This window comes from Lepidochelys kempii, chromosome 17, assembly GCF_965140285.1.
Source record: "Lepidochelys kempii isolate rLepKem1 chromosome 17, rLepKem1.hap1, whole genome shotgun sequence".
NCBI classification, from domain to species: domain Eukaryota; kingdom Metazoa; phylum Chordata; order Testudines; family Cheloniidae; genus Lepidochelys; species Lepidochelys kempii.
In genome coordinates, this window is record NC_136396.1 from 23145330 (window position 1) to 23172624 (window position 27295).

At 49.3% G+C, this 27295-nt stretch overlaps 1 protein-coding gene across 15 annotated transcripts in view; it reads right to left on the reverse strand.

Moving 5' to 3' along the window:
* TSPOAP1 (TSPO associated protein 1) overlaps nt 1-27295 on the reverse strand; it is a 231743-nt gene that overhangs the window by 57703 nt on the left and 146745 nt on the right. For 14 of the 15 annotated variants that reach the window (XR_012155490.2, XR_012155492.2, XR_012155491.2 and 11 more), the window contains 5 exons: nt 25362-26174; nt 24429-24580; nt 10326-10910; nt 8060-8380; nt 7566-7748 (listed from right to left, as the gene is read on the reverse strand). Coding sequence is in view for 12 of the 15 variants with exons in the window: in XM_073316132.2 (XP_073172233.2) it covers nt 7566-7748; nt 8060-8380; nt 10326-10910; nt 24429-24580; nt 25362-26174 (2054 nt within the window). In the remaining 3 variants the exon portion in view is untranslated. The remainder of the gene's footprint in view (nt 1-7565; nt 7749-8059; nt 8381-10325; nt 10911-24428; nt 24581-25361; nt 26175-27295) is intronic. The other variant, XM_073316129.2, reaches the window with a different exon arrangement.

Genomic DNA, 27295 nt, shown 5'->3' on the forward strand with positions numbered 1-27295 from the left:
GTTTCACATAATTCTGGTAGTCATATTTGGCTAGCAAGGCCTGGTAATTTGCTACCCAGAACTGAAGGGTGGCTGATGAATAGGAATTCCTGCCAAACAGGTCCAAATGTTCCGGTCTCGGTCACACGGGATGGATTTAAACTGGCACTGGCGAGCCCTAGAATTAACCACATCTGCAATGATGGAATTGGGAGGTGGGTGTGAGAATAGAAATTCCGTGCCCTTCACCGGCACATAATACTTTTTGTCCGCTCGCTTGCATGTCAGGAAGATGGACACAGGGGTCTGCCATATTACTTTAGCGGAATCCAGGAGCACCTCATTAACCAAGAGGGCCACTCTGGCAGAGATGGAAGAGTGTAAATGTCCATCAGTTTGTGGTGAGGCTCAGTCACTTCATTCAACTGTATTTGCAGGGATTCTGCCACCCTCTTAGCTAGGTCCTGGAATGATTTAAAATCATCTGCCATGGATGGCGGAGGGGGCATCTCCTTGCCAGAGAATGTTGTGTAGGCCAAGACTATAACAGGGTTCAAAAAAGAAGTAGATATGTTCATGGAGGATAGGTCCATCAATGACTATTAGCCAGGATGGGCAGGGATGGTGTCCTTAGGCTCCGTTTGCCGGAAGCTGGGAATATGTGACAGGGAATGGATCACTTGATGATGACCTGTTCTGTTCATTCCCTCTGGGGCACCTGGTATTGGCCACTGTCAGAAGACAGGATACTGGACTAGATGGACCTTTGGTCTTACCCAGTATGGCTGTTCTTATGTTCTTATCACCACCTCGTCAGGTGAAGATGACAAGAAACAAGCTTGAAGTGTGTCTTCCTCCTCTGTCTCAGCTCCAACTTCCTCCCCCGGTTGCTCAGGAGGTTTTGAACCCTTTGAAGCCGCAGCTGAAGGAGGGTGCTTCCTTGCCTGTTGGTATGCCTAACTAGAAGCCTGGGAGGCTTGTTGCCTCTGGCCTGCCAGGGGTCACAGTATGGTCACTGAGGGTAGGGGGCTGGTGGCTGGTACCATGGCTGCCCAAACCATGGAGGTTGAGGGATGGGCGGGTGATATGCCTGGTGCTCATGGTGCAATTAGGTCCCATATGGCGGGTTATCCAACTCCGATGAGGAGAAAGGTGGAGTGTGGCATGGAGATGTCATCAAGTCCAATGCTCCAGGAGAACATGGCACCAGAGTCCGGTACGTCAGACACCAAGAGATCTGTTGCCCACTGGAAATCCGCGATGTGGATGTCGTTGTTACAGGTGGTTATCGGTGCCAAGAGCTTTGTACCAATGGAGTCGGAGATACGGACCTAGTTGTACAGTCTGTCAGTGCCACGTGCACTGGGGTTCGTACCAGTGCTGATGACTGCGCCGACATAGCCTTCTCCGGGGTGGATCTTTCATGACTTTCATGCCCCATGCAATACCGGTATTTCTTTGCCTATGCCCATCAGGTCCTTGGCAGACTGACTTACTCTGTTGACTCGGTACTGCACGTGCCCTGAGTACCAACTTCAGGCATCTTCAACACCATCAGTACGGATGACACCGATGGAGCTGGAGACCATTTCTGGCTCAATCGGGACTCTCTATGGGGATTCCCAGACCTTTTCTTAACAGTCTTGAGTGAGTGGTTCGCCTCCTTGGGATCATCTGCCTTTGACATAGAAGGTTGTGGTAATAGCTCTCGCCAGCACCCTGGCAGTTGAAGGCCAACTCCATGAGCCGGAGTTTGATCCTTAACTCTCGGTCCTTCTTGGACCTGGGTTTTAACTGCTGGCACCAACTACACTTTTGTGGATTGTGCTTTTCTCAGGCAGTGAATGCAGTAGGAGTGTCCATCTATCACTGGGACGGATTCTTTCCAGCTAAGACACTTTTTGAAGCCTGGATAGTCAGGCACACCCTTGTCCCAGGGAGCGAACCCTTTCTTCTTCTTTTTTTTTTTTTTGGCACAGCCAACAAAAAACAAACAAAGGAAAAAGCTTCAAAGGAAGCTAAAATTTTGCAAAACTAAAGGGAGTTAACAATCCGTGAATGGACAGCTCTTAGCTCCATCTCTAACCAGGGGCGGCTGAGAAGGAACTGAGGAGGGAATGCCCAAGCACGCTGGCTGGCCTCGAGCTGCGCAGCGGGACAGACTGCTATTGAAATTCTCCAGTCAGCAGCACAGGGGCGCAGACACACCTAGAGTGGAGCACCCATGGAGACACTACTCGAAGAACCACCACTGCTGAGGCTAGTCTCTAGGGTGCCACAAGGATCCTCGCTGTTTTTGATGACACAGACTAACACGGCTACCACTGTGAAACCTGTCACCATAAACCATTGTAAACTAGTACTGTTACCTACTGTATCTTACCTACTACCTTAATTAAACTCCTTTTATAGGTAACAATTTACAATTATGAAACAACAGAATTTTGAATTAGAAAATACAATGCACTAGAACATAAACCCCACTGTTATACGTTTCCTTTTCAGTTTCTCAGTTTTTAGCCTCTTTAAACCCAGACTTTGGAGGGAAAGTTCTCCAGGATGTTTAGTTATATCTTGAGTCTGCAATCTTTGTTTATGGTTTTGAGTTCCAGCGTAAAGAAAGACATATTCCTTGATGTGATGTGGTGGCTTCTTGATGGAACAGTTATTCCTCCACTACTCTCTGGCTTACAGTCCCTTTGCTCTCTGACAATTTCTCTATTCCTGCATGTTTTAAGATGCTGTCTGGATGTTTTGTTTTACAGTCCTTACTATTTTCTTACTTTCACTACAGCTGACTTTCCCCTTATTCTTAACTCTATTTCTCTTTTATTACAGCTTCTTTCACATTTCCTTCCTCTTTATTTTTCTAACTGTTTTTAATAATATTTTTCTAATAATTGCTTATGTTACTTAGAGACTCTCTATTTATTTTTCCTCTTCTTAACCGTACTATTCTTCCTTTAACTTTTCCTCTTTCCCTCTTCGACCACTGTCTTTCCTCTTGCTAGGTAAAGTTCCTTTTGTGGCTGTCCCTACAATTCCTATCATCTTTCTTTCTTTCTTTCGTGTCCTGAACTGGACATTCTCCCTTTCAGCTCTGTTCCTGGTGCCCCTGCGATGACACAGCTCAGCCACTGGGGTCCCTATCCACTTCCTTTCTAATGCCAGTTGCTGCCTTGCTCACTACTGGCCTCTCTCCCAATGCTGGGCAGTCTCCCTCCAGGCTCCACCACCTGTTTCCACCTGCTCACAGCAGCACTCCAGATGGGAAGCTTCTGCCTGATCTCCCCTGCTGTCCTACCCCCCAAAGCCATCCCATGCTGAAGTGCCCCTCTCCCCCGCAAAGCTGCTGTTTCAGGCTCCCTTTAAAAAAAAACATTCTAAACAACATGAGGCTGTTTCTGAGCAGCCAGGCTTGCAACTTGCGAGGCCCCCCTTACTCTTTTGACCCAACAACTTCCAGATGGGGCGTTACAGGTTTACTACGTTTTAATTTTTAACATTAACAGTATCCATCCCTTTCCCTTTCTACTGGGGGCTCTGAGAAGTGCAACACAGATGGCTCCTGTGATGCCACCATCCAAAGTGTCCAAAGACTGTGCTAAAATCCTTCACCAAAAAGAAGACAGCTGGGAAAGGGTGTTCCATAAACTCATCATTTTTAAGGCCAAAAAGGACCACTGTGATCATCTAGTCTGACAGCCTGCAAGTCATAGTACTTACCTGCATTAATGCCTGATGGAAGTCCAATGGTTGTGCTAGGACTAGAGCAAATCTTTAGAAAAACAGTCCTGATTTAAACATTGTCAGTGATGGAGAATCCACCATGACGCTTAGTAAGTTATTCCAATAGTTATTTACCATCACTAGTAAAAATGTGCACCTTGTTCCAATATAAATGTGCGTAGCTTCCACTTCTAGCCACTGGATCATGGTACGCTTTTGTCTGCTAGATTGAAGAATCCTTTATTATCAAATTTCTGTTCCCCATGTAGGTATTTATAGACTGTGATCAAATCACCCCTTAACCTGCTCTTTGATAAGCTAAATAGATAGAACTCCTTGAGTCTACCACTACAATTTTTTAACATCTTTATTCAAGTGTGGACACCAGAACTGAACACAGTATTCCACATTAGTGCCAAATACAGAGGTAAAATAACCTACCTACTCCTAATTGATATTCCCGTTTATACATCCAAGGACTGTATTAGCCCTTCTGACCACAGCGTTGCACTGGGAGTTAATGTTCAGCTGATTGTGCACTATGACCCCCAAGTCTTTTCCGTGTCCCTGGTTCCCAGGGTAGAGTTCCCACATCCTGTAAGCATTCTTTGTTCTCAGATGTGTGCTTTACAATTGGCCATATTGATAAACATTATTGTGTGCATGACCTGTTTACCAAACAATCCAGATCACTCTCCATCTGTGGCCTGTCGTCTTCATTATTTACCACTGCCCCATCTTTGTGCCATCTGCAAACTTTATCAGTGATGATTTTATGTTTTCTTCCAGGTCACTGATACAAATGTTAAACAGCATAGGGCCAGGAACCAATCCCTGTGTGACCCCACTAGAAACACACCCATTGGTGCCAGAATGGAGGGTGTGGGGGGCAGGGCCCTTCCACTTTTTGAAAGTGTTGGGGGGGGGCCTGGCCCAGCCATTTTTCACCAGGGCGGACCCCTTCCCCTCCTCTTCCCCCCAAGGCCCTGCCTCACCCCTCAGCCAGGCCAGAGTGGAGCCCAGCCGGAGAACCCAGGGAGCTGTGGGGAACCGCGTGGACCCTCCACCTGCCTGGCATATGGGGGGGTGGGGCGCTGAGAGCAACCCCTGGATGGTGTCCCCGACTGGCCGAGGGCAGGTAGAGGGTTTGTGACTCCACACTGGCTCCCCACAGCTGCCCACACGGCTCTCCCCGACCCAGCTCTGGCCAGGGTGGGAGCCTCAGAGCCTCATCCCAGCCACTGTAAGAGCTTTGTGGGCAGCTGTGCGAAACCATGGCATGGACCCTCCACCTGCCCTGGGCCTGGAGCCCAGTGAGCAGGGATAAGGGCCAGGGGCTGCTCGGGTCCCCTGCACCATGGGCAGGTGGGGGGTCCACCGCAGCTCCCCACAGCTGCCCACCTGGCTTTTATCATTTGGGCTGTACCAAATTCACGGCCACGAAAAACGCATCACGGACATTGAAATCTGGTCTCTCCCTGTGAAAGATGGTCTTTTGTGTACTTTTACCTTATACTACACAGATTTCACAGGGGACACTAGCGTTTCCCAAATTGGGGGTCCTTACCTAAAGCAGAGTTGCAGGAAGTCACAAGGTTATTTTAGGGGGGTCGCAGTATTGTCACCCTTACGTCTGCACGCCCTTCAGAGCTGGGGGGCTGGAGACTGGTCGCTGTTGGCCGGGCGCCCGGCTCTGAAGGCAGCGCCCGCCAGCAGCAGCACAGAAGTAAGGCTGGCAGTACCACACCAGGCCACCCTCACTTCGGTGCTGTTTCTGAGCTGGGCTCCCCGCCAGCAGCCGCGGCTCTCCAGCCGCCCAGTTCTCAAGGCAGCACCACCATCTGCAGCAGCACAGATGTAAGGGCAGCAGTATCGCAACCCCCTACAATACCCTTGCGGCCCCCCACACCTGCTTTCTGGGTCAGGACCCCTACAATTACAGCACCAGGAAATTTCAGATTTAAATATCTGATATCCTGAAATATATGATTTTAAAAATCCTATGAACGTGAAATTGACCAAAATGGACTGTGAATTTGGTAGGACCCTACTTATCATGGCTGGGCTGCAACTCTGAGCCTCCGTCCCCCCTCTGGCCAGAGCTGAATTGTGGAGAGCTGTGCGGGCAGCTTTGAGGAGCCTGGGGCCCTCCACCTGCCCTGGGCAGTGTCGGGGGGGGCGAGCAGGGGGCTACTTTCAGCCCCACCCTGCCCCAAATGCAGTGAGGGGTTTGGGGTGGGCTCCCTGGCCCTGATCTGGCTTCCAGCTTGGCCGGGGGCGGGGCCTCAGGAGCAGGGGCTCCTGACCCCCTTACTTTGGGGAGGGCTCTGGCACTCTTGAACACACCTGCTTGATGATGATTCCCCATTTACAATTACATTTTGAGATCTGTCAGTTAGCCAGTTTTTAAATCATTGAGTAAGTTCCATGTTGATTTGTATCATTCTAGTTTCTTAATGAAACCACCAAGCAGAGCTTTTTAAAAACAGCAACACTTTGAGGCCCAGTTTATACGTTACAGAGGTTCTGGGCAGAATACGAATAAAGTGCTTTGCTTCACAATTTACCTTGAAGTGGTAAAAACCCATGTTCAGCAGTAGGAGCCTTGTTCCCCCTGCATGGAGCTGCCAGGCTGCTGTGGTAAGCCAAACCCCAGTAGTGCCTTCCTAGGCAAGCCCACTATCTCCAACTACTGCACCAGTCCTAGAGTCAGCTAGCCACACTTCTTCCCAACTGGCCTTCCAGCTGCCCTGAACCTTCCCACCTAGCGACCTACGTCCCTCCTGAGCAGGAGGAAAGCAGCAGCAGCAGATGGAACATCAGCAGATTCATCACAGTGCCCTCTGCTAACTGTTTCTCCTCAGCAGCTTCATCACGGCAGCAGTGCAAGCTGCCAGTCACACATCCCCAGATCGGCTAATTGTAGCTACCTTTTGGAACTGTAAAAGGAATTCAAATGGCCTCAGGCACTGACCAAAGAGCATTTTCTGCAAGTCTTTCCAGCTTGCTTGAAGAGCACTTTGCATGCACAACCATATTCTAACCCTTTGTGTTTATTCATCGCAGCAATCATTTATGTGGTCAAATGCCATTTTTCAGTCATACACAATCTTAACTCTCTTCCCAGCTGAGGGTGAATAACTACAATGGAGTCTTTCATTTCAACATCACATGCTACTTCTCATATCGTGTGCGTGAACTTAGCTGACATTTCCTCACTTTTCAGAGCCTACCCATATAACCTCAGGCCACAAGCCTGCACTCATCTATCCGTGCGCTTAGCTTTATGCCCAGGAGAAGTCCAACTGCAATCATGTGCAGATAGTTACTCATGTGCATGAGCATTTGCAGGATTGGAGCTTTAATGCCACCTTCGTATCAGTTTTGTATGGGCTCTATAAATATGTGAACATTGCAGATTATTTGTATTTTTACACAAATCTGAGTACTAATTTATTGAACAGTCACTGTTATTTATATATTAGGGGTCAAATCCCAGCCCCAGTGACGTCTATGGAAGTTTTGCAATTGATTCCAATGGGGACAGGATCTCAGCCTATTGTGTTACCTTTGCAGTACATTTTGTATTGTTCCAGCTGAATAAAACATGTTTGAACTACTTACCCATTTGACTCCAGAGTTTATTTCTCACACCCATCCCTTCCCTTCTACAACAAACGGGTATCCCGGCTAGTGGGAGAGGACATGAGCCTGTAAGATGGAGAGCTCTGAGAGTAGGAGATTAGGAAACAGCTGCTGAGAGCATCTGGGCTCAGTGAGGTGGCCCCTCTTACTCGCTAATGTAATGGAATGAGTCCACTCAAACGCACTAGTAAGGTGACATTGCCGGAAGTTACCTTTCCCCCGTTCTCTCCGCTGCAGTAAGCCCTTGGGTCCCACTGCTTCTCTCCCTGCAGGTCTGAGCATAGGTCCTCCTCCTCCTCCTCCTCCTCCAAAATATCTGACAGGTCAGAGCTGCGGCTGTGCTCCGCAAGCAGATTCAGCTGCCATTTTCCTGCTTCTGCTATTTTCTCTTCCTGCTATTGAAAAGAAAAACCTCTGATGTAGAACTCAGACCTCTGAGACTGGCTCACCATTTCAGCAACGTACAAAGCTGCACTTCCCCTTCTGCCTAAGGATAGCTATCATAAGCATGGCAGGAGACAAGAGAACAGAATGGAGATAGAGAGCAACTTATGTGGGCAAAAAGAAAAATCATGCAGAGCATCGTATCTGCGGGGGAAGAACTAGGCTCCTATACATTGCACAGGACTCTGCATGATGCACTTGCAGCTCTGGGGTTCAAAAACAATGGCCCCTTAGGCAGAAATTCTCCTGGAGTAACACAAACCTCTCTTTTGACTTTGGGCGCCATCAGAGAAGAGTCTCCTCGGGAAATTTCTTTCGTCAGTTTCTTTCCAGGGGACACTCTTAGGAATTCCTGCACAGAGCTTCCATTCCTGTCTGAGTCTCTGCAACTGTCCACACCCACCTCGGCCTGGTGGGTGGAGAGCTGAGGCTCTGGACTCAAGCACTGCTCATTTGCCTTCCTCTCTCTGTCAATGGTTGATGCTTTCAACTGCTCCTCCACAAAGCATGCGTGGCAGGTCTCCATGAGCATCTTCACATCATTGCTTTCTAGCCCAGGTTCTTTGCTTACAGAGAGCTCCTCCTGAAAAAGAAACTGTTTTGGTCAGGAAGATGAAGCTTCATAGTATTTTGGCTGCATGATTATTTCTCAGTACAAGGCCCTGGATCACACATTCCCTAACTCAGCATCTTTGCGGAACAAGGGTTAGGGAGAAATGCCTTTGCAGTCACCAGGGGTTGTGGAGGGCGAGACACAGAGAACCCTGAGCTTACACTTTTCAGTGAGTTTTGCTGCTACTAAAAGTCAGGTCCCCTGCCTATAGCCAGTCATAGTGCGGTTGGGGATTAGGGAGGCTTCCCCTACACAGCCCTGCCAAGACACTCTAGTCATACCCAGCTCTGGCAGTTCAATGCACCCTCATCTTCACCTGCAGCAAAACCTGCTGCTTTAGTCCTGGACTCCCCTGGAGCTCTGCCTGTGTCCCTCAACCCACATCTCTTTCCCCTCTATTCCAATCCTTTGCACCCTTCAGTGCAAACTACAGACCGTGACTAACAGTGGTGGAGTTGTGGGTATGAAACATCCATTCATGATTAAGATGAAAGCAATCTCCCTGGATTAAACCCCTTCAGCCCATGTGGCATGTAAGTGCACGAGCACAGTTTAATGTGGCCCCTTTCTGCTTTGCATTGGAAACACTCCCGGCTGCAGGTGGCTCTGCAGCAAGTTCCTTCTAGCTTTTTGTTACTGGGGTTGGCATTACACTGGAGGTGACCTCACCCATTGCTAGTGACTGACTGTTTCTGTTTTCAAGATGTAGGGTGACAGCAAAGGCAGAAAGTAGACTGAGCTTATGGAAGAGAAGAAACTGGGATCAGTACATAGGCCAACATTTCAGTGGGCACCACTGGGGCATCCTGCTAACTACACCTCTCAGCCTGCACTAATGCCGCAGTCTATCCCAAAGGAGAAGCCTAAAGAGCTGTCCTAAGTGTCAAAGAGACAAAGATTCTCCTCCACAGTTGTGACTGGCACAACACAGGTTAACAGGCCTCCTGTGCCTGCAGCCTGAATTCCTCACAGACCACCAGCCACCCTCCCTCACAGAGTGCTCTGCACCCCTGAATGGCAGATTCACACCTTGATCAGACCTTTCCTCCCAGGGCCTGTCTACAGTAGTCAGATATGGGACTGCGGCATGTGGACAAACCTGAGCTAGCTTTGATCTAGTTAGCTCGAGTATCAACGGCAATGACACCATGGTAGCATGGGCAGCAGCGATCTGTACAAGCCTGCTCAGGACCCGAGGCATGTGGACTCAAGCAGCCAGCTGCTGCTCTGCAGCTTCACTCCCATTGTTGTTCCATCTAGCTAGACCAAAGCTAGCCTGGGTATGTGCTGCAGTCACACCTGTGTGCACAGTCTGTGTACACAGACCCCCGCAGGCCAGTGACTTCAGACTGCTTAGTGCTATGGGAACCCATTACTCTGGCTCCCCACTCCTGATCAGCTACCGCCCCTGCAGCTATTTTCCTGGCTGCCTGTACAGACTGCCTCTGTACCCTTTCCTGCCCACCCTGCCCAGCACAGCCCACAGCGACCAATACCACCATGTGCACAGCCTGCACTGATAAGAGATGGACGGACGGTGAATGCCATACAAACACCATCATCATCACCGGTAATGATAATGATGATGGTGCCTTTTCCGTCACCCACATTTATCATCTCTTGCCTCCCTGGTGCAGCTCTCTGATCTGATGGTGCACATGCAGCTGAGCAATGAGGTTCATTTGTCCTCTCCTGTCCTGTGCACACACCAAAGCAGGCAATACTCTCCTTTTATTCTGCACCAGTGTGAGGCCCACACACTCTCAAACAGTGTGTCACCTGACAAAGAGAAAAATGGCACTCTGTCATTTCCCTGTAAATTCTCTCCACTCCCCCCAATGAGGTCTGTTTCCCTTCCCTTTCCAGTGTCTTAGAATTCATGACACTTTTCAGACCAGGATTCCCAGACACTCACCGTCCCCTGTGCCTGGATGTCTTCACCCGGGCCCTTCAATGCTGCTGCCCTCGAAGGCTTGGGTTCTTCGCCCACTCCTGCAGGCTGCGGAAGGGAAGTCAGACACTGCTCATGTCTTGCAGTGTCTGAAACAGGGGATGATGTGCCCAACACTTGCACCGAGGAAACCCGGAGAGAGGAGAGGCACAGGTGTGGGGACATCTTCCCTGGCAGACAATTCACTGAGCTATCACAGCTGGGAGTGGTGTGGACAGCAAAGTTGGCATCTGAACTGTCAATGAAACACTTCTGTAGAGGGAAGAGCGGAGCTGTGTAGTGTGTAACTGGCATTCGCTTGGGAGGAGAGCCCTTGGGTTCCCCACAGATCAGTCTGGAAGTAAGACTGGTAGAAACAACAGTCTGTGGTAGTGAGGAATGTCTAGAAGCTTTCAGCAAGGTTGAGGGGATTTGGGCTGGCACTGAATCAGCTGATTCTCCATACAGAGACATAGTTCTCACAGAGACTTCCCGGCACACCTGGAACATTTGCAGCTGGGACAGCTCCACTAAGACACTGCCAGCAGTTGGAGATGCAACTTCCATCACCTGCAATAGAGAAACAGGAAGAGTCCCTTACCTGTGCACAGGTAACAGGTTCCAGTAGTATGTGGTGACATACCTGAGCTAGCTTTGATCTAGTTAGCTTCAGTATCAACAGCAATGACACCATGGTAGCATGGGCAGCAGCGTGGGCTGTACAAGCCTGCTCAGGACCCTAGGCATGTGGACTCAAGCAGCCAGCTTCCAACCTTACTGTCTTTCTATCATTTTTCAAAGCTCCTGGCTGTTGAGTGGTAGCAAGAAACTGCAGCTGTCCAGCCCTTCTGCGGAGGGAGATGAGGCAAGTCACAGCAGACAGAGAAAAGAGAATAAGTCACCCCAGCAAGAACTCAACTCTCCAGCTGTGTCTGCAACCCCACAAAGGACTCCTTGGGCTGCCCCAGGACAAAGGACAAGAAGGAGTAGGTGGTTGTGGAAAGCCCTTGCTGGCAAAACCAGAACTGAAAATACACTCGTTAAATGCAGCAATGAGAGTCAATGAACCCTCTCCAATTTTAGCACATCCTTTTGCCCAGATTTAGTTACCTTCAACTGCATGAGAAATGTGGACAAGCTAGAACTATAATCTTCCCTTTTTCCAGCCCCTCCCACATCTGAATCCTTGGAACCAAATGCTGACTCTTCCTGTTTCCTAATCATAGAATCATAGAATACCAGGGTTGGAAGGGACCTCAGGAGGTCATTTAGTCCAACCCCCTGCTCAAAGAAGGACCAAACCCCAACTAAATCATCCCAGCCAGGGCTTTGTCAAGCCTGACCTTAAAAACTTCTAAGGAAGGAGATTCCACCACCTCCCTAGGTAACACATTCCAGTGTTTCACCACCCTCCTAGTGAAAAAGTTTTTCCTAATATCCAACCTAAACCTCCACCCATTGCAACTTGAGACCATTACTTCTTGTTCTGTCATCTGCTACCACTGAGAACAGTCTAGAGCCATCCTCTTTGGAACCCCCTTTCAGGTAGTTGAAAGCAGCTATCAAATCCCCCCTCATTCTTCTCTTCCATAGACTAAACATCCCCAGTTCCCTCAGCCTCTCCTCATAAGTCATGTGTTCCAGTCCCCTAATCATTTTTGTTGCCCTCCGCTGGACGCTTTCCAATTTTTCCACATCCTTCTTGTAGTGTGGGGCCCAAAACTGGACTCAGTACTCCAGATGAGGCCTCACGAATGTCGAATAGAGGGGAACGATCACGTCCCTCGATCTGCTCGCTATGCCCCTACTTATACATCCCAAAATGCCATTGGCCTTCTTGGCAACAACGGCACACATATCCAGCTTCTCGTCCACTGTAACCCCTAGGTCCTTTTCTGAAGAACTGCTGCCGAGCCATTCGGTCCCTAGTCTGTAGCGGTGCATGGGGTTCTTCTGTCCTAAGTGCAGGACTCTGCACTTGTCCTTGTTGAACCTCATCAGATTTCTTTTGGCCCAATTCTCCAATTTGTCTAGGGCCCTCTGTATCCTATCCCTACCCTCCAGCGTATCTACCACTCCTCCCAGTTTAGTGTCACCTGCAAACTTGCTGAGGATGCAATCCACACCATCCTCCAGATCATTTATGAAGATATTGAACAAAACCGGCCCCAGGACCGACCCTTGGGGCACTCCACTTGATACCGGCTGCCAACTAGACATAGAGCCATTGATCACTACCTGTTGAGCCCGACAATCTAGCCAACTTTCTATCCACCTTATAGTCCATTCATCCAGCCCATATTTCTTTAACTTGCTGGCAAGAATACTGTGGGAGACCATGTCAAAAGCTTTGCTAAAGTCAAGAAACAACAAGTCCACTGCTTTCCCTTCATCCACAGAGCCAGTTATCTCATCATAGAAGGCAATTAGATTCGTCAGGCATGACTTGCCCTTGGTGAATCCATGCTGACTGTTCCTGATCACTTTCCTCTCCTCTAAGTGCTTCAGAATTGATTCCTTGAGGACCTGCTCCATGATTTTTCCAGGGACTGAGGTGAGGCTGACTGGCCTATAGTTCCCAGGATCCTCCTTCTTCCCTTTTTTACTGGCATCATTCGCAGCCAAGCCAACTGGCTGCTGCTTCCCTCTCTCCCAAGCCCTGACAGTCTTCCAGGCTCCTTGGCTTTGGACTGAGGAAAGGAAGAGACTTGCCATTGCAAACAACGTTCTCTCTTTCCTGTCCGAACTGTTTTGTGCTGTGCACTTTTCCTGCTTGCTGTGTTTCACCCTACAGGGGTACAGCTACACTGCAAAGACCCACCGCAATGAGACTCGGAGCCTGGGCCAACTGATGTGTGGAGCTCATGCTATGGAGCAGAAAATAACAGTGTAGTCATTCGGGCTCCTGCTGGGCTGTGAAACCCAGTGAGTGGGGAGGGTTTTCGATCCTGGCCTCCAGCCCTATCCCAAATGTCTACACTGGTAGTTTTAGCCCTCTAGAGCGAGCCCTGCAAGCCCCACTCAGCTAACCAGGGCTCTGAGACTCGCTGCTGCAGGTTTTCTTGCAATGTAAATGTACTCGAGGCAGCTGCGTTTCCATGAACCCATGGGTACAGTAGGTTGCAGGTCAGTTTCAGCTTGCAATGCTCTAAGCGATTCTCTGCAAGCATCTGTACTGGAGTGTGGAGCGTTCATACCCCACTCTCCTTTCCTGCTTCTAAGGTAGAGGGTGAGTTCCTTCACCAAGGGCTTGAAATATGCATATGATACCTACTAGCACAAAAACTTTCAAAAGCACCTAAGTAACCTGCATGCTTGAGGGCCAGATTTCGAAAAGGACTTAGGCAATCAGAAAAGATTTAGACAAGTGCCTACTGGGATTTTTAAAACAGCCTATGCAGGTTTGGCGCCTAACCTGCAATCAATGGGAATTAGGAACCTAACCTGCTTAGATGCTTTGGGAAATTTGCCTACGTGCCAATCTGCATCTTTAGATGCCTAAATAGCTTTGAAAATCTGGCCCTAAATAATTTTTGGAAATGACTCTTAGGCTCCTAAATCCATTAAGTTCAATTTTCAAAAGTGGCTTGGGCCTTCTTGGGCTTGGGGGTGGAAAGAGGGAGGGGGTGGATGGGGGCAGGAGCCAGGCCCTTTAGGGAGGCACCAGCTCCCCTACCCAGGGTAGGGTATTCAATTGCTCCCCACAGGAATGTGCTACTTACGGTGTGCTGCTTAGTGCTGCCAGCCCTTCTGCTCCGTGAGTCGCACATGACTACGGGGAGCGATTTATTACCTGACGCCTGACGGCTCTCGCAGCCCCCCCGCCCCCCCAGAGCTCTGGCGGCCTGGTGAGCTGAGGCTGCAGGCAAGGGGCCCGGGGCTAGCCTCCCAGCCGGGAGCTCAGGGGCCGGGCAGGACAGTCCCACGGGCTGAATGGGGCCCGTGGGCCGTAGTTTGCCCACCTCTGTGCTCGGGGCTGTGCAAACTGATACCAAAAAGATGGTTCCTGCTGCAAAGAGTTTGCAGTCTAGTTCTAATACAAGAGACAGACCCCCAAGGGAGCACACGGAAACTTCTGGCAACCTGACAGGCAGTGATTTCACAACAGCAGCTGCCCTACCTGCTGTCAAGTTTTCTTTAAGCATCACGGCAAAGGAGAGTTTTAAGGGGGGATCTGAAGGACGACAGTGAGGTGGCTTTGTGGACGGTCACAGGAAGCTCCACCCATAGGTGAAGGGTAGGCTGAGACAAAACATGAAGATTCCTATTTGATAATGTAATGAGTGGGTGATAGAGACTGGCATTGTTGGCAGAATGGAGGTGCAAGCTGACATCTTAGTAATGTCTGAGTGACAATAGATAGCATGGAGATAAGACAGATGGGATGATGCACTACAAGGTGGACAGAAAGCTGGCTAGGTTGTCGGGCTCAACAGGTAGTGATCAACGACTCGATGTCTAGTTGGCAGCCAGTATCAAGCAGAGTGCCCCAGGGGTCGGTCCTAGGGCCGGTTTTGTTCAACATCTTTTATTAATGATCTGGATGATGGGATTAATTGCACCCTCAGCAAGTTCACAGATGACACTAAGATGGGGGGAGAGGTAGATATGCTGGAGGATAGGGATAGGATAGAGAGTGACCTAGACAAATTGGACGATTGGGCCAAAAGAAGTCTGATGAGGTTCAACAAGGACAAGGGCAGAGTTCTGCACTTAGGAAGGAAGAATCCCATGCACTGCTACAGGCTGGGGACCGACTGGCTAAGCAGCAGTTCTGCAGAAAAGGACCTGGGGATTACAGTGGATGGGAAGCTGGATATGAGTCAACAGTGTGCCCTTGTTCCCAAGAAGGCCAATGGCATTTTGGGCTGCATTAGTAGGAGCACTGCCAGCAGATCGAGGGACGTGATCGTTCCCCTCTATTCGACATTGGTGAGGCGACATCTGGAGTATTGCGTCCAGTTTTGCCCCCCCCCCCTTACAGAAAGGATGTGGACAAATTGGAGAGAGTCCAGTGGAGGGCAACAAAAATGATTAGGGGGCTGGGGCACATGACTTCCGCGGAGAGGCTGAGGGAATTGGGATTGTTTAGTCTTCAGAAGAGAAGAGTGAGGTGGGATTTGATAGCAGCCTTCAACTACCTGAAGGGGGGTTCCAAAGAGGATGGAGCTCGGCTGCTCTCAGTGGTAGCTGATGACAGAAAAAGGAGCAATGGTCTCAAGTTGCAATGGGGGGGGGTCTAGGTTGGATATTAGGAAACACAATTTCACTAGGAGGGTGGTGAAGCACTGGAATGGGTTACCTAGGGAGGTGGTGGAATCTCCACCCTTAGACATTTTTAAGGCCTGGCTTGACAAAGCCCTGGCCGGGATGATTTAGTTGGGGTTGGTCCTGCTTTGAGACCTCCTGAGGTCTCTTCCAACCCTAATCTTCTATGATTCTAAGCTGTGAACTGCCTTGAAAGTGAAGCTGAGTAGGTTGTGTTTGACGTGATGGAAAACGAAGGGGAATAGTGGAAGGATGCACAGAAAGGGGTGATGTGCTCAAAATGATGAACTAGTTACATTTTTTGGGCAGTGGAATTTTGAATGGATATGTGGAGCAAAGTCGCATTTGTCAAGGGCAGAGAAGAGGAGGGTGCATCCATCAAGACATGGGATGAGGAGACTCAGAATGAGGCCTTTAACTGCATGGATGGAGAGGAAAGACCAGACCTTCCAGATGTTAAACTGAAGAATTGGCAAGATTTAGACAAAGCATCAATGTAAGGCCCTAGAGTGAGGGCCGAGTCAAAGATGGCACCCAAGTTATGAGCCTGAGTGACAGGGAAGATGATGGTGGTATTCATGGCGATGAATAAAGGAGGGAAGGGGGAAGTTTTGGGGAGAAAGATGAAGAACTTGGCCTTAGCCTTAATCTGGCTTCTGAACATTCACCAGGAGATGCCAGAGGCAGGCCCAGATTTTGGCCTGGACTCAAGGAGTCAGGTCTGAGGCGGAAGGTTCCTCCTGGCTGCTATTTGGAAGTGGCAGGATCTTCAACTCTCCATTCTCTACCAGGCTGCTACAATGAGTTGTGGGCATCTCCATTGCTCTGTTAATCCCTCCTCTATAGACAACAGTGCTGGTGTCTGCCTCCACTTCCCAAAGAGCAGCCAAGTGACAATTATCTCAGCTCTGTCAGCTTCACTGCTGCTGACAGAGCTCTGAATAGCAGCAATAAAGCTGAGAAGATTCTGGTCAGTGTTCTGTCTGCTGCAGCTGAGCAGAGCTTTGAGCAGCACTGGATGCACTAGAGTGGTCTCCTGCAGTCTCAGGCAGAAGTCACTACTTCGCCAGCACTCAGGTCATTCTTCAGCAGGATTTCTTCTCAACAATGAAGACTACAAACTGAATTCATTAAACAAAAGCTGAGATCCTGCAGGAGTTGATGGACCTCTCTCTGGAACATGTGCTGCCCATCATGGGCAAGCAGGCCAGTGGATTCTGCAAGGCCTGCCTAAAATTTTTCTGGGTCCACCAGGCCTTCCAGCTCATTTATCACTGCTGTTTGCATTCTCTCTAATTATTGTGGTCTTTTTAAAAGGAAATGCCACATGATTCTAGCAGACCACTCTTTGGTATGAGATACCAACTCCAGGCTGCTGTGTGGAGTGTAGTGCTCAAGGAATATGATACAGAAATTGTAAATATGAAGGGTAAAGAAACTGCAGTGGCAGATGGATTGTCCAGGCTATGGGGTTCCAAATCAATATAAACAGAATAGTCAGTGGCTAGCCCTACTGTGCCAATGTAAGGGGTGAGATGTGATCCAGGACCCTTTTGGGGCAAACTAGCAGAGGGCATTGGAGGGTAGAGAGATTTACAGGGATCTGCTGGGTTGTATATATGCATAATAATTCACTAAATCGTGGTATGTGAGGTGAGAACCAAGAGTTAGTAGTCTACTGGACATCACAACCACGGCACAATGTATGTACAGATAATATTTAAGGAGTTATGTGTCCAGACTGAGAGCAGAAAGCAGGATGCCACCCATGATCCTCTGAGCAGCATGGCCACTGCCTCTGCCTGTGTTACAAAGCTCTTTATTCTCCCATCACAAACCAGGCATTCTACTCTGGAACCAGAGAGATGCTCAATTTGGGAAGGTAAAACTGAATGAGGGAGGCAACCTAGTGACAGAGGATGCGGATAAAGCTAATGTACTCAATGCTTTTTTTGCCTCTGTCTTCACAAACAAGGTCAGCTCCCAGACTGCTGCGCTGGGCAGCACAGCATGGGGAGGAGGTGACCCGCCCCCTGTGGAGAAAGAAGTGGTTCGGGACTATTTAGAAAAGCTGGACGTGCACGAGTCCATGGGGCCGGACGCTTTGCATCCGAGAGTGCTAAAGGAGTTGGTGGATGTGATTGCGGAGCCATTGGCCATTATCTTTGAAAACTCATGGCAAACGGGGAAGTCCCGGAAGACTGGAAAAAGGCTCATGTAGTGCCCATCTTTAAAAAAGGGAAGAAGGAGGATCCGGGGAACTACAGGCCAGTCAGCCTCACCTCAGTCCCTGGAAAAATCATGGAGCAGGTCCTCAAGGAATCAATTCGGAAGCACTTGGAGGAGAGGAAAGTGATCAGGAACAGTCAGCATGGATTGACCAAGGGAAAGTCATGCCTGACGAATCTAATCGCCTTCTATGACAAGATAACTGGCTCTGTGGATGAAGGGAAAACAGTGGACGTGGTGTTCCTTGACTTTAGCAAAGCTTTTGACACGGTCTCCCACAGTATTCTTGTCAGCAAGTTAAAGAAGTGTGGGCTGGATGAATGCATTATAAGGTGGGTACAAAGTTGGTTAGATTGTTGGGCTCAACGGGTAGTGATCAATGGCTCCATGTCTAGTTGGCAGCCAGCATCAAGTGGAGTGCCCCAAGGGTCGGTCCTGGGGCCGGTTTTGTTCAATATCTTCATAAATGATCTGGAGGATGGTGTGGATTGCATCCTCAGCAAGTTTGCAGGTGACACTAAACTGGGAGGAGTGGTAGATACGCTGGAGGGTAGGAATAGGATACAGAGGGACCTAGACAAATTGGAGGATTGGGCCAAAAGAAATCTGATGAGGTTCAACAAGGACAAGTGCAGAGTCCTGCACTTAGGACGGAAGAATCCCATGCACTGCTACAGACTAGGGACCGAATGGCTCGGCAGCAGTTCTTCAGAAAAGGACCTAGGGGTGACAGTGGATGAGAAGCTGGATACGAGTCAACAGTGTGCCCTTGTTGCCAAGAAGACTAACAGCATTTTGGGCTGTAGAAGTAGGGGCATTGCCAGCAGATCGAGGGATGTGATCGTTCCCCTCTATTCGACATTCGTGAGGCCTCATCTGGAGTACTGAGTCCAGTTTTGGGCCCCACACTACAAAAAGGATGTGGAAAAATTGGAAAGAGTCCAGCGGAGGGCAACAAAAATGATTAGGGGACTGGAACACATGAGTTATGAGGAGAGGCTGAGGGAACTGGGATTGTTCAGTCTGCAGAAGAGAAGAATGAGGGGGGAATTGATAGACTCTTTCAACTACCTGAAAGGGGGTTCCAAAGAGGATGGATCTAGGCTGTTCTGTGGTAGCAGATGGCAGAACAAGAAGTAATGGTCTCAAGTTGCAATGGGTGGAGGTTTAGGTTGGATATTAGGAAACACAATTTCACCAGGAGGGTGGTGAAGCACTGGAATGCGTTACCTACGGAGGTAGTGGAATCTCCTTCCTTTGAGGTTTTTAAGGTTAGGCTTGGCAAAGCCCTGGCTGGGATGATTTAGTTGGGGACCTCCTGAGGACCCTTCCAACCCTGATATTCTATGATTCTATGATTTAAGTGAGTTAATCTCCTGCAGTAGAGACTTCCAGAGGGAAGTAAATGGAGTTCTCTGAATGCATTGCGTCTGCAGATCCACCTGACCCCCTTCCTCCTTTTTAATTTGGATAAAGCCAATGTACTCAATGCTTTTTTTGCCTCTGTCTTCACGAACAAGGTCAGCTCCCACACTACATCATTATCCAAGAGTGATGTAGTGGTGGGAGTCTGCTATAGACCATCGGACCAGGGGGATGAGGTAGATGAGGCTTTCTTCCGGCAGCTCACGGAAGCTACTAGATCGCATCCCCTGATTCTCATGGGTGACTTTAATTTTCCTGATATCTGCTGGGAGAGCAATACAGCAGTGCATAGACAATCCAGGAAGTTTTTGGAAAGCGTAGGGGACAATTTCCTGGCGCAAGTGCTAGAGGAGCCAACTGGGGGGGGGCGCTTTTCTTGACCTGCCGCTCACAAACCGGGTAGAATTAGTGGGGGAAGCAAAAGTTGATGGGAATCTGGGAGGCAGTGACCATGAGTTGGTTGAGTTCAGGATCCTGACGCAGGGAAGAAAGGTAAGCAACAGGATACGGACCCTGGACTTCAGGAAAGCAGACTTCGACTCCCTCAGGGAACGGATGGCCAGGATCCCCTGGGGGACTAACATGAAGGGGAAAGGAGTCCAGGAGAGCTGGCTGTATTTCAAGGAATCCCTGTTGAGGTTACAGGGACAAACCATCCCGATGAGTCGAAAGAATAGTAAATATGGCAGGCGACCAGCTTGGCTTAATGGTGAAATCCTAGCGGATCTTAATCGTAAAAAAGAAGCTTACAAGAAGTGGAAGGTTGGACATATGACCAGGGAAGAGTATAAAAATATTGCTCGGGCATGTAGGAATGATATCAGGAGGGCCAAATCGCACCTGGAGCTGCAGCTAGCAAGAGATGTCAAGAGTAACAAGAAGGGTTTCTTCAGGTATGTTGGCAACAAGAAGAAAGCCAAGGAATGTGTGGGCCCCTTACTGAATGAGGGAGGCAACCTAGTGACAGAGGATGTGGAAAAAGCTAATGTACTCAATGCTTTTTTTGCCTCTGTCTTCACTAACAAGGTCAGCTCCCAGACTGCTGCGCTGGGCGTCACAAAATGGGGAAGAGATGGCCAGCCCTCTGTGGAGATAGAGGTGGTTAGGGACTATTTAGAAAAGCTGGACGTGCACAAGTCCATGGGGCCGGACGAGTTGCATCCGAGAGTGCTGAAGGAATTGGCGGCTGTGATTGCAGAGCCATTGGCCATTATCTTTGAAAACTCGTGGCGAACGGGGGAAGTCACGGATGACTGGAAAAAGGCTCATGTAGTGCCAATCTTTAAAAAAGGGAAGAAGGAGGATCCTGGGAACTACAGGCCAGTCAGCCTCACCTCAGTCCCTGGAAAAATCATGGAGCAGGTCCTCAAAGAATCAATCCTGAAGCACTTGCATGAGAGGAAAGTGATCAGGAACAGCCAGCATGGATTGACCAAGGGAAGGTCATGCCTGACTAACCTAATCGCCTTTTATGATGAGATTACTGGTTCTGTGGATGAAGGGAAAGCAGTGGATGTATTGTTTCTTGACTTTAGCAAAGCTTTTGATGCGGTCTCCCACAGTATTCTTGTCAGCAAGTTAAGGAAATATGGGCTGGATGAATGCACTATAAGGTGGGCAGAAAGTTGGCTAGATTGTCGGGCTCAACGGGTAGTGATCAATGGCTCCATGTCTAGTTAGCAGCCGGTGTCAAGTGGAGTGCCCCAGGGGTCGGTCCTGGGGCCGGTTTTGTTCAATATCTTCATAAATGATCTGGAGGATGGTGTGGATTGCACTCTCAGCAAATTTGCGGATGATACTAAACTGGGAGGAGTGGTAGATACGCTGGAGGGGAGGGATTGGATACAGAAGGACCTAGACAAATTGGAGGATTGGGCCAAAAGAAATCTGATGAGGTTCAATAAGGATAAGTGCAGGGTCCTGCACTTAGGACGGAAGAATCCAATGCACAGCTACAGACTAGCGGCCGAATGGCTAGGCAGCAGTTCTGCGGAAAAGGACCTAGGGGTGACAGTGGACGAGAAGCTGGATATGAGTCAGCAGTGTGCCCTTGTTGCCAAGAAGGCCAATGGCATTTTGGGATGTATAAGTAGGGGCATAGCGAGCAGATCGAGGGACGTGATCGTTCCCCTCTATTCGACATTGGTGAGACCTCATCTGGAGTACTGTGTCCAGTTTTGGGCCCCACACTACAAGAAGGATGTGGATAAATTGGAGAGAGTCCAGCAAAGGGCAACAAAAATGATTAGGGGTCTAGAACACATGAGTTATGAGGAGAGGCTGAGGGAGCTGGGATTGTTTAGTCTGCAGAAGAGAAGAATGAGGGGGGATTTGATAGCTGCTTTCAACTACCTGAAAGGGGGTTCCAAAGAGGATGGCTCTAGACTGTTCTCAATGGTAGCAGATGACAGAACGAGGAGTAATGGTCTCAAGTTGCAGTGGGGGAGGTTTAGATTGGATATTAGGAAAAACTTTTTCACTAAGAGGGTGGTGAAACACTGGAATGCGTTACCTAGGGAGGTGGTAGAATCTCCTTCCTCAGAGGTTTTTAAGGTCAGGCTTGACAAAGCCCTGGCTGGGATGATTTAACTGGGAATTGGTCCTGCTTCGAGCAGGGGGTTGGACTAGATGACTTTCTGGGGTCCCTTCCAACCCTGATATTCTATGATTCTATGATCCTTAAACGGTGCTTTGAGACAGAGAGAGGCGGAGGACAGGTACCAAGGCAGGATTGTGGATGCACATAAGTTAGGCAGGCACAAGCTCCCCTAACAGATTTACTATGAAGTTGCCTAGCAAGACATAGGATGTAACTCCCACAAAGTGCATTGATTTCTATGACAACTGGAACACCCAAACACCAGGAAACCTGATCTCCATTCAGCGCTCTGTTAGTGCTGCAGGCAGAGGGGCATTGTGAGATCAGAGGTAACTCAGCCAGTCATTACTCTCTCGCTCCAGTTTATTTGCATATTTCAATCTCATTGGTTGAAAAGAGTCAGCCAATGAAAGTGCAGGTCAGGACTGAAGTGTATTGTCAGCATTGGGGGCGCAGGGGTTCAGGAATGGAATAACAGAACCGGAGCACAGTTGCCAACTTCCATGCGGTAAATAAGCACCCCGATTTTCATAATAAGCCAAAAATCAAGCTAAACCCATTGCAAATTTCTGCATTTTTTCTGTGGGTTTGGCATGTTGATCCAGAGCTAGATTGGCTGAGTATGAGTGAGGCTGGAGATTTGCATAGTGCCTCCCTCCACGCTATGCCCATTTACCTTCGCCCAGTCAAAACTGTTTTAGTTCATCTAAACAGTTCCTGCTCTGGCAGCACCAAATGGGCAATGACAAGGGGAGAGATGGCCAAGGCTGGCAGCAAGGTTTAAAGTTCGGGTTACTGGAGGGAGGGAATGACGACTGGCTGAGTTACCTCTGACTTTCCAAAGTTACTGCTCTGGCTCCTCTGCCTACAGACCCACATGGTCCCTGTCAGGAGGAAGGTGTTGATATGAAAGTGATAAACCAACACAGAGAAGAAGAGGACTTAACAGACAAATGTAGGGTTAGTGGCAGTATCCTGTCAAACTGCTACAGGTTCTGGGATAGAGCTGCTGGTCCTGCCCCTCCCTCCCCCAGCAGCTCAGCCTGTCTAGGGAACAGAGTGGGTGACACTCTAATTATGCAACCTTACCTGGAAGACGAGCTCCCACCCACAATGGAATTAACCCATTTGACAAACAAGGAAAGGGAGGCACAGAGTGGGACGTGACTTGCCGCAAGGTGCACAGAAAGCCAGTGGCAGAGAACTCCATTTCCCAGCACTGCACACACTCCCTCAGTCCATGCTGTCTGGAGTAGCTACTCGATTCTCCGCACAATTCTAAGCTGGGAGAGCTAACAGTGCCTGAATCATGCAAGTTCTTATTTCTGTTGGTCCTAATATTCAAAAATAGCTCGGCTGACATTATTCCATTTCTCCAGAACAGATCCTATTCACCCAGTACACCACGTGTTGAGCGTCAACCCAAAGTTATCAATCTGTTCAGAGACAACCCATGCCTGCCGATAGAGGTGGGGCAGAGTGAGGGCAGCCAGCTTCAGCAGTGTTACTGAGCATGCTCAATCTGTGTGAGCATGCTCAGTACAAGCCAAGTGTGATGGGGCAGGTGCCCCTTACTGGCAGAAAAGGGGTTAAAAGCAGACCTAGGCTGCGCTGGAGCAGCCAATCAGAGAAGGGCTGAAAGGAGCAGCCAACCAGGGCCAAGCAGGCCCATGTAAAAAGGGAGCTGCAGGGCAGAGGAAGGCAGTTGTCTGCTGGGAGCCCAGGGAGGAAGGGCTGTGTCTCTGGAGGGCTGAGAGAAATGCCAGCACCCTGGACAGAGCAGTGCTGCAAGCAGGGACCGCGGAAGCTAGAGAGAGCTCCTGGCTGGCTGCTAGGGCCTGCAGACTGAGGCCCTGAGGTAAGGGCAGACGAGGGTGCTGAAGCCACTTCACATTGGACTGCAGTTGCCTCTGAGGGAAGTGGCTGGATAGCGATTGCAGGCCCCCCGGAAGCAGGGAAGGACAATGTGTGGCACGGCAGGAGGGCAGTGTCGCTGAAGAGGACACCATGGTCCTTGGAGAGATGTGGGTCCTAGAGCAGGAGTGACAGTAGTGAGGCACCACCCGAAGAGGGCGCCCACCATGCAGGGCTAATTCCCAAGACAACCAGCAGGAGGTGCCAGAGTGGCGAGCGCACCCCGTCACACCAAGCAGAAAATCAGGAGGGGAACGTGACCCTCCATGTCTCCCTCACACATCGCCTCTGAATCTGGTGCCATGGATGTGTCTAAAAACGCCAAATGTGTAACCAGGAACTTTCAGCTAACTAGCTATTCCCTGCATGCACCATACTGAATGACGTCCTTGCAGAATAAGTCTTTTTGCATCTGATGTTTCAGCCCTAATCTCTTTGGAGCAGAGACCTTGTCTTCCTTTGTGTTTGCACATCACTAACATGACAGGGACTCCCTCACTTGTGATGGGGGTAACTGAGCACCATAGCAACAGCAAATTAATTGGCATTATCCATGGGACTTCACTGAACCATATGGAGCCTCTACAATAACATACCCACTCCCCACATCCCTTTGCACCCCAGTATCCAGCCTATGACTGCATGTATATTACCTTCTGTCCATCGGCATATACAGCATAGCCGGTAACTCGGACCCCATTCGATGATCCTTCTGCATCAATGGTGACAGGTAGCCAACTGATAACCAGAATGCCTGCTGAGGGGCCAGGCTCTGCTTGGACATCAAGTGGTGCATCAGGAGTTCCTAGGAGAGATCAATGAGATTTTCCCTTTTATTTGTCAGGACAGTGGCATAATTGCCAAACTAAATCCAAGTAAGTAGTGGAAGGAAGGAAGTGAAGCTCTCTCACCCAAAAGTTACAGGAGTAGAAATCACTGGAGCAGTTCATCTCCGGACTTGGGAGAAAGAGACCAAATCGGAGCAGGGAAAATGCAATGCATTTTGCTTTGTGAATTTCCCCATGTGGAAATCAGGCTTTTGCAAATGTAGCTGAGGGTGAAGTGAAGTGATTCCTGCAGCATGGTGCATGAATTTAATGATGATAATACATGTCACCTCTCCCCCAGGAAGGCACACTTCAATGAAGGTGGACATTTGCTATTTTCACTCAGCAACTTGCAGCAAGAAGAGTTTAACTTGTAAAACTAAAACAGGAAAATGTTAAAACCAAATGACAAACCAGCTTAAGTCTGTCTACACTTGGAGCTGGGGCTCTGACATACACAGGCTAGCTCTCATCAAGCTAGAATGCCAAAAATAGAGAGTAGCTGCATCAGCATGAGCTGTGGGAAGGGCTAGCCACCCTGTGTATGTAGTTAGTGTCTCTGATGGGCAGCCACTCGGGGTGACTAGCCCTCCCACTGCTCCCGCTACATTCTGGTTTTAGCATAGTAACTCAAGGAGAGCTAGTGCAGTTATGTCTTCTGGAACTGGGAATCCCAGCCCCAGCTCCAAGTGTTACTCTTTGGAAATCAGAGAAACCACCTAGTAAACTGCATTGTTTGTCCCCCTCTGTCCCCAGTACCTGCTAAGGGAGTAGTGAAGTGTATCGCTGCTGACTTCTTCTCACGCCTCTCCTGGGGCAACTCCCAGAGCACCCCGGGGGGCCGGGCCTCCACCTTGGCAACATACTGAGTGCTCGGGCGCAGGCTGCGGAAAGTGTACCAGTAGACACCTGGCTTTGTGGTATCACACTCTTCCTCATCGAGGTACACTGCATGAACGTAGTTGCTGTTGCACGGTAGCCAGGTCACTTCTGCTGAGGTCGCTGTCATGCTTCTGATTTTCAGCAGCATTGGTGCTATGCAGAAATCTTGCCCTACACAGAAAGTGCACCGCAGCTTATCGGAGCTTCCTTGGTCTGTCACACTTTGCACAGAGATGCGATAGGTTTTCAGCTCCAAGTCCAGCTTCTCGATCACAGCTTTAGTTTGAGAGCCACTCTTCACATTCTGGCATAACTCTGCATCCACATAGACGTTATAGCTCTGTATGTCTGCGCAGCCAGCTGGCAAAAGTGGTGGCTCCCAGCCTACAACTATGCTTCTGGTGAGCTGTTTGATCAGAGTCAGCTTTCTCGGGTAAGGCACTGCTGTGTGACTGACAGGCTCCTCCTGGTCTTCTGGTCTACCAGGCAATGGACTGATACTGGCCTCATCAGCAGAGTGATCACTTCTCTCTCCACTGCTAGTGCTTGCACCAACAAAAATCCTCTCGTGGTACGAGCTCTGGGTGAGATCATTTACCTCTGGAGGCAGAAAGGTCATGAGGTCATCATCTGAAACTTGTTCAACAAAATTGGAGGGGACCAGCCCTCTCCTGCCATCCATTAGCTCCCCTAGATGAGAAACAGGAAACCCGTTATCACCACACCTGCCCTTCAGACTCCAAACCTAGCAGTGGTAGAGAGAAAAGAGAGCAGCATCCTTGGCCAATCACTATCCCAACATGATCAGAAGAGAGAAGCCCTGTCAGGCCAGAGCGAGCACAGCACTCTGCCAGGAAAGGACTGCTCCCTCCATTTCCTCGCACTTTGTCCCATCTGGTTCTTCATGTTCCACAGGATGGGGTCTCCACCACTTCCCTTGGAGAGTATTTCATAGCCTAGGAACTAGGAAGTATTTCTAGATATTTAGACTAAGCTTCCTTTCCTTTTATTTCATCTAGTCACACTCCTTTTACTACCTTAAACCTTCTTCTCTAGCCTTTCCAACCCAATATCTATACCAGTTGGGGCATGGAGTGGAATCTTTGTTTTGGAGGATTTGTACAATTACCCAAAGCAAGAGTTCATGGCCTGGGGCAGTGCAGAAGGAGAAAAACGGTTACTAACCTTCCAATGTAGGTGTGCGCACGCCATGTGCACTGTCCCCCAGTGGTATCCATCAGATCGGCTATGGTGCCCCATGGAGTGACGCCTACATGGCGCAGTATATAGATACCTGCTGCCCTACTGCCCCCTCAGTTCTTTCTTGACTGCAACTCTGACAGAGGGGTAGGAAGGTGGGTTTTGGAATGGACATGAGCAACACATCTCGAAGAACAACAGTTACAGAAAAGTTAGTAACCGTCTTTTCTTCTTCGAGTGTTTGCTCATGTCCATTCCAATGCAGGGGATTCCTAAGGTGGTCAGGTGGTGGGATCAGAGTTTCACTGACAAGCAGACTAGCACCGCTTGGCCAAAACCTGCATCATCTCTAGCCTGCTGAGTGATGGCGTAGTTAGAGGTAAACTTGTGGATCGGCAACCAGGTCGCATTCTCTAGATATCCTGGATTGGGTCCTGTGCTGCGTACGCCACCGCTGATGCTTGCAACCTTATAGAATGAGCCATCAAGCAAGGATGTAGGACTTCACCAGGTCACAACAAGTGCAGATGCAAGATGTAATCCAAGAAGAAATTCTCTGGGCAGAAACTGGACTGCCTCTCATTCTGCCTGCGATGGCTACGAAGAGTTGG